The following is a 12,049-nucleotide window of genomic DNA, read 5'->3' on the forward strand; positions in this document are numbered from 1 at the left end:
GGCTTTTCTGTTCACTTGGAACGGGAATGGTCGTTGGTGGTTTTTCTGCAGGTGAGTCCGTTCAAAGGGCAAGGAGATTTAACAGATTTTATAAAATCTCGAGGATAAAGAATATTTATTTTGTTTTAACCCATTAAATCGAAGTATTGGTTGCTTTGTTTACTCAGAACTTTCCCCAGTCTGTGAACAAAAATCAAAGGCATATTACTCGGGTGGGATTCGAACCCACGACCCTGATGTGACAATATGATGTGACAATTATTTATGGTAACACCCATGCAATCATAATCTATGAGTTGGAGTGGTTCTGAAAAGAACCGTTGATTTCAATTCGACGTTTCGATCAGTATACTCTGATCGTCTTTCGGAGAAAGCTGGAAGAAGAATGATGTGACATTAATATTGAGAGATACTACTTATCGTTGTCTGTTACTAATTCCAATCAATTACTTTTCAGGATGGATTCACGATGTGAGTGATGACTACAACATTGTCTTCGTTGCGATAGGAGTTCTATCAATCTTCATGGCTATCATCTTGTCTTTAACTAGATGCTTTGTAGGACCAAAGAACAAATAAGTAGATGTCGTCTGTGCTTCATTTTATGTAATTCGGATCATCATTTTTGGAGATGTGGTTTAAAGGCAGTGGACACTATCGGTAACTACTCAAAATAATTACTAGCATTAAACCTGACTTGGTTAAGAGTAATGGGGAGAGGTTGATAGTATAAAACATTGTGAGAAACAGCTCCCTCTGAAGTGACATAGTTTGGGGGAAAGAAGTAATTTTCCACGAATTTGATTTCGAGACCTCAGAATTAGAAATTGATGTCTCGAAATCAAGCATCTGAAATCACACAACTTCGTGTGACAAGGGTGTTTTTTTCTTTTATTGTTATCTCGCAACTTCAACGACCGATTGAGCTCAAATTTTCACTGGTTTGTTATTTTGTGTGTGTTCATATGTTGAGACACACCAAGTGAGAAGACTGGTCTTTGACAATTACCAACGGTGTCCAGTGCCTTTAACGTCACATGTCAGTCTTAATTATATATCAATGTTAAATAGAATGGATCGCAATACTATTTTTTTATTTTTTTTATTTTAATTATTCGAAGAAAGTCTGCCAAGAAAAAAGGTGCCCTCCCGCACCCTGCATCGTCGACCGATGACGTCATAAACGCAGCATTCCAGTTTAGGCCGTATCCGAATTGACGGCTACGGCTACGGCTGGGTCGCCGCGTCGTCATGCATTGAAGTATAGGACGCCCTTAGCAACATCCCTAGCAACGGCCGTAGCCGCAGCCGTAGCCACCAATTCGGACACGGCCTAAGTTTCCTTAGTGAGCTGGGATTATGCTACTCAAGACCCAAGAAGGAATTCATAAACCAATACAAAACATATTATAAAGAAAAGTGCCTCTTTTTATTTTCAGTCTATAAGCAATCAGTATTTATAAAAAAATAACTATGATTGTCATAAAACATAGGAGTTCAAACAACAATCTAGAAGAGAACTCACCCAAACCTGGTGTTTAATATGGGGGCAGCCGTATTGGTGATGCTAACGTAGCGCCCTCGAGTGTTCTATGATTGTCAATCAATCACTCAATCAGTCAATCAATCAATCAATCACTCACTTACTCAGTCAATCAAATCAATTAATCAATCACTCAATCAAATCAAGTCAATTGTTTTAGTTCCAACAGCTCTCACACACTTCACTTGAGATTACAGAAAAGTCTAAGAAGCAATCGATTTCTTCAAAGAGCCATCAAGACCCGGAGGTATGGCAGCTCATTTGTTCCGGCTGCCATTCAATTATATAATGGGCAGCTTGAACGGTGAGTTGTTCTATCATTCGAGATCTAAACGCATGTGTTGTTATTGTTTGTTTTCTATTGTTGTTGTTTAGTGTTCTTTTTCTGTATCTGCCCTTTTATATGTCTGCGGTGCACTTTTAATTTTGTGTTATGACCCACCATTTCTCTGTGGTACGGTTTAACCCCCTTTTAACTTAATTGTACCTTTGTATTGGTGTGTTTTTGTGTGAGCAAAAGGCCAAAGGAATTTTCCGTGCAGGGAAAATAAAGTTTTATTGTATTTATTGTATTGTCAGTTTGGTTGCATTTGTAGCCAACAGAAATTTGTAGTAAATGCACAATTAAAAACATTTTCTGAAAAGGTATGAAGACGTACACATGTGTACGACAGGCATTAAAAGGATATAAAACGTCACTAAAGACAATATTAGTACTATTGTTTGACTTAACATCTTTGTTGAAAACGTTAGTTTAGGAAGATTGGTATTAAACTGCTCAAAAGAACAAGACATATTCCCGCGAGATCTCGTTGGATTGATGCCGAGACTCCACCAGCACCAGAGCATGGGTTCACGTACTTATCGCAATGTTCTGTATTTCCCAAACACGCTGCGTAACGTACAACATGCGGGATGTAGTTTTGCTCTTGAACACCGTGTAATAGATGTGACATAGGTCCATGGGCGTAAATCGCAACATCTTCGCCACCATGGGTCTCTGATGTGACTGGGAAGATGGCCGAATGGAAAAAGGTTGGGTCATCTAAGGGGAGAAAACACATAATGAACCTTTTTAGCCGAAGAGTTGAATTGTTTATAAACTGTGACTATTTTTTTTTTGCTATATTATTATTTTTATCTTATCATTATTACTTATTTTTATTTATTTGTTTGTTTTAATTCTTCAGACAATACAAAACTTATAACACGAAGAGGCCGTCCAGGGAAGGGCAAAAGTAATTTAAAAAAAAAATAAAAATGAAAAAAATCTTCGAAAAAGGTTTGTCCTTTCATACCTTGCTCATAAAAAGGGTAACAATTTATATACAAAACATGACACAGAAATCTAAAATTGTAGTGAAAATTAAAACAAAAGATGGCAAGTAAAAGCAATTCCAAACGATATTATAAGAACCACCGTGTTCAAACTAGGCCACTCTTACTAGGCCCCTCTTACTGCTACTTAAAGGATAAGTTGCAGAAGATTATTGTATCTTCTATAGTTAAGACGTCATGTTTTGTATTGTGTAGAATTTGGTGAATTTTTTCTCCCTTTTTCAGTTGTAGAGCCTAGGACTGTTCCACACGGTTATTTATAGAGTAATATTTCGGGGAGGACGCAACTATGTAGACCTAAAAATGAACTTTACCAAAGTTGGCTTCGGTCAAGTTACGTCTTCTTCCAGTCGTCTCGTAGCTGTTCTGTTCCTCAATACCACCAGGCCCATTGGCGTAAGATAAGGTGGTATATGGCATACCATCAGCTGCGTCAGCCAGGTCATATAAACCTATACATCAAACAGAATAATGTTTGTCTTACATTAAGGCTTTTAGAAAAGTGTAGTTCGGTCAATGCTTTAGTACTGGACCGGCAGCCCAGATCATTTTGGTTAAACGAACAAAACCAATATTCAAGTGCAGGACCATTATTAGTGGATAACTTGACATAGTCGGATATGGATGCCTGCAGGTGAACCCCGCTGCGTGTGGCGCACGAACCCCAACTAAAGAGGCAGATAAACGTGCTGGATCAAACATTGGAGGTACCACATGAAACCCAAAGTAACTGCAAGATAAGCTTTCCTCTGCATTACGTTCAAATATTTTAGTGAGAAATTACCTCTTTCTCAAAAACTACGTCACTTCAGAGGGAGCCGTTTCTCATAATGTGTTATACTATCAACCTCTCCCCATTACTCGTTACCAAGTAAGTTTTTATGCTAACAATTATTTTGAGTGATTACCAATTAGTGTCCACTGGCTGTAAGGTAATAATAAGCAGCAAATAATAATCCCAAGTTACCTAGAATTGGATTCCCTCTGCTGGGATAGCCTCCCATTGACATCACGTGACTGTGATCAGCTGTGACGATGTACAATGTATCTTCATCACTGGTAAGCTCCAATGCTTTAATCAGACCCTCCTCAAACGCGATGGTTTCTGTGAGCGCAATGGCGGCATTTCCATCGTGATGAGCATGATCTATGCGCCCACCTAGTCAATGAGACAATAACATTAATTAATAACACATTATTCTCCAAAATAAACAAAAAATATCACTTTATTTTTATTTGGTTGTTATTGTTGTTGTTGTGGTTGTTGTTCTTGTTGTCCGTGTCGTTATCGTCGATGTTAATAATAAATAATAATTATTATAATAATTATACCGCGCTTAATACTAAAGTGTCCTAGTGAAGACTATGTAAACCAGGGCAGCAGCACCAAATACAAAGAACAATATACATGTATAAACAAGATAAGAATGAAAAACAGAAATAAACATGAGAAATCAACACAATTAACGGAAAACTACAAGCTGCAGAATGGGGTAACTACAAAGAATTGAACAAGTGAGTTTTAATGTTCATGTTAAACACAATAACTATGCTAAGTTACAAGAAAGCCTTTAAAAATAATTCTAAGAGTATTGCACGGTACTTAAAAAAAAACAGACAAAATTGAACCATAACATAACTAAGGAATGTAAATGACGGCAAACTTGAATTATGTTTGTGGGTTAGGTTTGTATCCTCCTTTTATAGTTCGAAGTTCATCCAACCCTTCATTGTGACGTCATTCCATTTAAGAAATCAATATTTCATTATCGATTACCTTCCACCATTAGGAAGAATCCATCTTCGTCCTTCTCCAGGATCTTGATAGCCTTCTCCACCATTTCAGCAATTGATGGTTCACCTCCCGCATCGTCCTTCCGATCGACCTCAAACTGCATGTGGCTTCTCTCAAAAAGACCTTAACAACCAAGACGGATCAAGGAACACAATGTTATCAACAATAAAAATTAAAAAAATAAACATTTGTGGCCCTTTTCGAAACCGCGGCTTCAGCTCCAGATTCGGTTCAGGCTAGCTTGGCCCCACGGTTGTTTTGCTTTGCGTACGTGCACACTGCACATGGTTCTAGACGAGAGAACGGAGCCTGAAGCCGCATCCAAAGCCGAAGCCTTGGATTCGAAAAGGGCCTATATTGGCGTTGCTTTTGTGTGAAGGTAGTCAGCTCACCTAAAAGATACTCCGTGTTTTCAGGGTCTACGGCATTGAACTGGTCGAGGTTCCAGACGTAACTACTGCTCTCACTGTCTTTGCTTTCCACCCATTCATCTGGAAAAAAAAAAAATAAATAAACTTTTACAAACTGTTTCCAAACAAGGACCAGCCGTCGATTTTACCAAACTCTTCTTAACTTAGGGTTAATCTTAGGACTTAGGACGAGTTCAGTTCCGTATCTGAACACGTTTAGGACGCATTGAACTCATCCTAAGTTAGGACGAGTTACTCGTCCTAACTCGAGATAAGATTAATCCTCGATTCGTAAAACCGGCTGTTGTGGTATTAATGCAAAGTTTGTGCTGTTCAACCTATAGGTGAAATTAATGCACTACTTACAGCGTTTCTAGGGTCACATCTGCACAGTCGACTTACAAATTCTGGATACATCCATTGGACATCATTTCGATCTTCCTAATCACTCTATTTGTGACGTTGTTTTAATAGCCAGAGAGTTGGGAGTGTAGGGTAGAGAGAACCTATGGATAAGGCTCCTCCGGAACAGTTATGTCTGAACATACATTACATGACATTTTATATTCACAACCTAGATGGAAGAAAAAACAATTGTTGTCTTTGCTTTCTCCCTCTTTCAGCAAATACCTCCCTTTACCCTCTCCTCCATGTTTTTAACCCCTGGCCTCTCTCTCTCTTTTGTTTATTAATTTGCCTGCTTTCTTTTTACACCGGTATGCATGACTTGTTGTTTGTGATGTGTTAAAAAAACAATGCTGGTGTCGAAACGCCAGGTAATTAAATTTACCAATTTCGTTTGCTTGTAAAGAAAACAATTTTGTTTAAAACCATCTGGTCCAAACTAAACAAATATTAAACAAATATTTATGTTTTTTTGCTTTATCGGTTATTAAATTGCACAATGTAGAATGAATTAGTCGCACTGTTTTAATTATAATGATTATTTTTTGCAAACAGCACTATTTCATATAGATCTCAGCGCTTTGTCAAACCAGTGTGCAATCAGAACCCGAATGCAGGTCATTTTATCCATTTTGTATTGAAGTGTATTTGAATTGAATTGTTTTATTCAACTGGTTTAACAAAAATACATGAATTATTTGAGGTACCGTAGCCCGTTGGACATACTCTATTGAAAAAAATTTGAAAACGTAAGTCCAAATTCAATGGGGATTGTTTTCAGACGTTGAACCAGTGAAGAGTGAGGAGTAACTGTTCTAATCATCTAGTTTATATCCAGAACTTTTACTACACTAAATCTCAAGCAGTGTTTGTTTAAGTACAAGTTAAGCAAGAACTAACTACACCTCTTTATACTTGTTGTGTCACAACAAGAAATCTACACCACGTTTACCGTCACTACCAATAGCTGATAATAGTATGTTGGTCCTTCCTCCTTGGTTAAAACTCATAATGTCATGACTCTATAGACATTAGATTGATCTAAGAAGTAACTATACACCAAATAGTAAACTTACAGATACAACCATAATAGTTCTTTTGAGGGAGTGTTGGCTCTGACAAGAGCCGGGCCCAATTTCATAGCGCTGCTTAACGGGAAACTTGCGTGCTTACTGTAGCAGACAAAGTTGCTTAAGCCTTAGCGTATTTCACAGGTTTGCAGACAAATTGGGCGGCCATATTGCGTGTTTATCGTGGATTTGCATTGTGACGTCATTTATTTTTGTGCGGCGGGTAAGCACCGGTAGGTTAGCATGCCTTTTCGTGTGCTTACGGTTAGCAGCGCTATGAAATATAAATTGCACAGTAAGCACAACATCGGCCGCTAAGCAGCGCTATGAAATTGGGCCCAGGTGTGGTCTCGATTCGAACAGGATACTCTGCTCGTCTCCAGAGTATACTGTTCGAGTCGAGACCACATCGGCTCTTTTCAGAGCCAAAACTCCCTCAAAAGATATATTTAGGTTGTACCCGCAACACCATTTATCTATCTACCTATAAGGTTTCTTCCATCTTGACGGGAACCATTACGAGTTGGGTATTCCACGTCAGCTACGGTTTTAGGGGTCATCTCAGCTCGACCCCCTCCTAAGATAACCTGTTAAAGAATGTTGACATCTGATTACTTTGTCGATCATCAAAATTAAACAACAGAACAAAAAATGGCTGTAGCGTATAGCGAGTTGCTCTGTAATGGTTGCCCCAAATTCAAATAATGAAACCACGTTTACAAGTTAAACTATTTAGGGAGGTTTAGCTGCACGTTACACGAGGAAAAACGTGAACTTGAACGTCAGATAATTGTGCCGTTTCTTAGGGATGTCACCACTTAGGGCTTTTTATGCTCATGTATGACGTCTGCACGTACGTACCTGACGTGAGAAACCGTAACTTTACTTTTATGCTGAAAAAGTGAGATTTTAACTACACAATTTTCCTATGTTCACGTTTACGTTTTGCTCGCGTAACGTTCAGCTAAACCTCCTAATCATTGTGACTTTATACGTAAGAAAACGTAAACAAGTTATTTTTGTGATAAGATTAAAAAGACAAAACGCTCTGAGGTTTGTATTCATAGTTCATTACCTTAGTATTATCTCCCAGCGTAATGAGTTGTTGGGCGATGTCGGTGCAGCCATACGCCGCCTCTTCAGGCGGTATATCGCCGTCATTCTCCCAGTTCCGGTTTGGAGAGTGGGCATAAAGACACGCTGGTGTAGCGTGTGTTACCCTGGCAGTACTGATGAACCCCGTAGCTTTACCTGTCGATGTCAATCAGTCAAAATGGTTTCTATAAATGGAATAGTAGAACCTTTCTCTATGGTAGAACTAAGCAGCAGTAAGTACCATTTGTGATCAATCTTGCGAGGTAAGGTTCGAGAGGGGAGTGAACAGATACAAACAAGGGGGCTAAGTTCGCTTAAAGGCACTGAACACTTAGACTATTGGTAATTACTCAAAACAATTGTTAGCATCAAAACTTATTTAACGAGCCCCCTAGATCAAACTCGAGTGGGCACAATGGTTTAGTAAAGGTTGAGCATTTTGACTCGACCCCAGGCTGGTCAACCAACCCTTGGTTGACCGATGGGTCGACCATTTGGAACCAGCCTTTAGCGCATGGATTCTTTGTTGGTCCCAAACAGCATGCTCCATCCTAACATGTGTAAATTAAGCGCAGAGGGGAACCAGTTATACTATGCAGCGAATGGCACTTGGAGTATTCCCGATGGTTGACTAGACTTCCAAAACGAGTCGTTCGAGCATTACTCTATGGTTCGAGTGAGTGCGTCGCATGTACGTTGCTGGTATCCATAGCGTAGAGTCCATAGCGGGTCGACTAAGTGTGCCCACCCAAACTTGCTGGAGTATTCAAATGATACATTTTTGAGTGAGCCCCATTTATTTACCTGCCTTCTGTGCATCAATCATGATAGAATCTACGCTGGCATTTAATCCTGACTTGCAGTCACTTCTGATGATTTGATCGTCGACTCCAATGACTCCAGATTTCGTCTTCACTCCACAGAAGAAGGCCGTAGCTGTGCCGGCTGAATCGGCACCTTGGGCATTGGTGTTGTACGTCTGAACACATTAATGGACAAAGTTAAGATTTAATAGATGAATTTGCATCGGAGATTAAGAATATTAACTTGAGTTTTTAAACATGCACCGATACTGTATCGTCAGTACTTACCCGAGTCCTGTGAAAAAAAAACTAAAATTAGATTACTTTATAACGATAACCGAAGTTCGAAAACTCCCTAACCAGTCACACAATACAATTCGTTTTTTGTTTTGTTTATATTACGATCAACTATGTTTAATGCAGGTTTGCAATGCTTTAGTTTTACTTCCTGGTTAGTTAGCAAGAAAGCTACGCACATGGGTATTTCTTGTGACGTGAATAATTGTAGTACACTATCACCATGACTCGCATAAAGTCCCTTGATATGGGCTGTCTTGGAAGTTTGACATAATTTAGAGCACAATTGAAATAATTATGAATAAGTATGTATTCAATTCCGTAAAACGCTCCACATTTTTAAATCACTCTATCACTGTGCCCCGGATTATCTCTCGTCTCTCTTTTCACTCCACAGCTGTTCTTATTCACTTCGCTCATCAACTGGTTAAACCCTCTCAGTCCACTAAACACTGCTTGCAGGTGACGAGGCCTTTTCCATTGCCACTCCCCGATTATCGAATAGGTTTCTTTCCAAACAGGAATTCCAACGGTGTCAGAGTCTTCAAACGGGCTCTTATGACCCACCCTTTCCCCTAATCGTAGCTGGCTGACAGCGTCTTTTGTTCTGTCTTGTTTAACTTCTTTCTTCGGCGTCATCCTTTGGCAACTTGGCGATTTATAAATACAGTTATTATTGTTATAAGTACCTTAGAGAGGGCAGCATGTGGGAAGTCTTCCCATGCGAGGACTGTCTCTTCCCCGGTATTCCCAGCCTGTTGTCCCTTTAAAATCCTGGCTGCAGTCACGGTTGGTATCCCCATTCCATCACCAACGAAGTAAATAATATTCTTAGCAACATTTCTATTCAGTGTTGCTTCTATATTCAGTGCCTTTTGCAGCGTGTCTTGTGCCTGGTCGTTCCAGAATTTGGCATCTTTATAATCACAAAAAAGGAGTTTCAAAAAGTTCAGAAAAAGTGTTAAAGATTTCGAACATTCAAGATGGCACAATTCTTCCTCTAATCACACATTGACCACACATCACAAGTTTAACAATAATATTTTGGTGCAGGCAGTTTAATGACTATAAGATTGGCTATGATGTTTCTTCCATGTTTTGTTTTACCAGTATGGACCCGGTTCGAATCCCTAGCCCTCAATTCGAATCCCATACAAAGTTCGAATTCCAGACCCCGGCTCGAATCCCAGACCAGAGCCTCATAATTCTTTAACCATAGGACTATGTATTAAATGAAAAAAAAATCCTTTTTAGAAAGAATAGTAGCCTGTCAAAATAAAGAGTTGATGGGATATGTTTTAATTGTTAATCCGACTAACAAATAATATTCCTTTAAATTGTTTGTATATGGTTAATAGGTGGGGCTGATCCGGTTTATAGTCCAACGTGATAAGTTACCTAAACAAACTAAGCTCTAGCAATATCTCAACACCCAAAGCTGAATCATTGTATTCCATTTCTGACATGGTTTTGTAAACCATTGGCGTGCGAGGCAACGTTACCATCGAGAAAAAATGTAGAGTAGAAACTGTGGTTGAGGCGCCTCCAGATAGCACTTCTTTCCCCACCTATATCCCCCTTTCTCTCCCTCTTCAAACCGTAGATTTCGTTCTTTGTGTTAACCCTCTTCTGGTAAAAGGAAATCACACCATTATTTTAAAATAATGACGGTATAAATCTTCCTCAAAAAATATTACTTGCTGAAGTGCTGTAGTGTTTGTTTATAGAAAAGAGTAAGTTTAACGGTGTAAGTTTAATGTAAATCTGGGGACATTGTGTTTTTTATCCTACAAAAGTTACCAAATCCTTCCATGCTCCACCCCTCCTCTCCATTGTTTGTGTTTTCTTGTGCTTTTTGCCTCTTTATTATCTAATTGCTTAATATCAGTATTCTTGTGTTGCGTTTTGTTTTTTGTGTCGTATTGCATTGTCATTAACCCTACAGAAAGAGACTCTGTTCGGGTCGAACCGTCAGGTCATTAACCGTTGTTGTATCTCGAAATTATTCAATCATGCAAATTTGGAAAGATAATGAGGAAATAATAACTCAAAACGCACACAATGTTCCAGACTATGCGCCTTAGATTAACAAACTGATATTGGTCACTTTTTATCGCTGGTCAGAACACTCGTGCCTAATAATTCCATCACGCTCACAGACCGTCAATTGGAATTAGTATTGTGCCAGTCTTCATGCACATCATGTGCACATTTCTGTTTAACATAGCTGGCAGTAATAATAGTCATTCGTTAATGAGTTAGATAGCTGCACATTATCACCACAGTAGAGATTGTAATGAGACATCTGCCTTAAGGCAGCCTTTACTCCACGTTTTGGTTGTGACGTAACTAATTATTTCGTATTAGGAAAGAACCGTGTATAAACCAATAGCTAGAAGAGTATAATTTTATGTGCAGAATCGATTCTTACGGTTACGGTAGTTACTGCAAAAGTCAGTGATAAAAAAACTCACTTTAGAGAGAGCACCAGAAGATTGTAAAACGTTGTTCGACACTATGAAGTAGTAACATAGTTAAAGAGAAACCTGTAAGTGCTCACTCCAAATTTCAACCCAAGAAACACTTTCAGCGTAAAGCCTTTCTCAGTGGCATTTAATGGTACAACATACAACACTCTATGCAACATAGGCCTACATGATTAGTTTTCCCTTCGTTATTTTCCTGCAAATTCGAGGACCAATTATGCCTAAATGCTAAACTTATTGTATGCTTATGTTGCGATACACCAAGCATAGAGCACGGACATGATCTGTGCATCAAGTGTGGATTACTGGTCTATGACAAAAGTTTACACCGCCTTTAAGATAACCATGGTAATGGCAGACGTCCTAGAAGTAAACAATCATAAAAACCCATATTTAACTGTATTTAAATTAAAAAAAATACAAATATTTCCAACATTGAGTAAGACTGCAAAGGTGGTATATTTTTGTGCTAGTTAATATTAACAATTTTGTGCGAATGGTATATAAATCAGTATGTTAAGGGTTTGTAGATACCATTGTGCAACCATGAATGGCTTTCATAGTTCCTTCATTGTAAACTTACTTTGTGAGTTGACGAGACATCCACACAAGACGCAAAGCGCAACTATCGCCAGGTTGAGACGTAACATCCTCACACGTTGATCTTCAGACGAATTCAGATGACTTAAATGACCTATTGAACACGGGTCTACTTGATTCTAATTTAAACGAACAGGCTTGTATAAAGATGCGTGTCAACAACACGTGATAATGCCATATCCCAATACCTATATGCCGTGATAAGAC

At 38.8% G+C, this 12,049-nt stretch overlaps 1 protein-coding gene across 1 annotated transcript; it reads right to left on the bottom strand.

Moving 5' to 3' along the window:
- Positions 1-1,407: 1,407 nt before the first annotated feature.
- Positions 1,408-12,041, bottom strand: LOC139950564 (alkaline phosphatase-like). The gene is made up of 10 exons (XM_071949308.1): positions 11,826-12,041; positions 9,446-9,672; positions 8,461-8,635; positions 7,637-7,812; positions 7,046-7,148; positions 5,069-5,167; positions 4,659-4,799; positions 3,849-4,040; positions 3,196-3,333; positions 1,408-2,588 (listed from the first exon to the last, which is right to left on the bottom strand). Exons 1-10 carry the CDS (start codon positions 11,890-11,892, stop codon positions 2,293-2,295), a joined length of 1,614 nt encoding a protein of 537 aa, XP_071805409.1. The 5' UTR covers positions 11,893-12,041; the 3' UTR covers positions 1,408-2,292.
- Between the last annotated feature and the right edge of the window lie 8 nt (positions 12,042-12,049).

The sequence above is a fragment of the Asterias amurensis genome, chromosome 18 (assembly GCF_032118995.1).
Source record: "Asterias amurensis chromosome 18, ASM3211899v1".
Taxonomy (NCBI): domain Eukaryota; kingdom Metazoa; phylum Echinodermata; class Asteroidea; order Forcipulatida; family Asteriidae; genus Asterias; species Asterias amurensis.

Bases quoted from the DNA above. Each gene is read 5' to 3' on its own strand.
- LOC139950564 (XM_071949308.1), bottom strand. From the start codon at position 11,892: ATGTTACGTCTCAACCTGGCGATAGTTGCGCTTTGCGTCTTGTGTGGA. The intron at 3,334-3,848 runs GTAACTTGGGAT...TTTGATGTATAG, and splicing joins CAGAGGGAATCCAATTCTAG to GTTTATATGACCTGGCTGAC. The intron at 2,589-3,195 runs GTAAAGTTCATT...TTCTCCCCTTAG, and splicing joins CTTGACCGAAGCCAACTTTG to ATGACCCAACCTTTTTCCAT.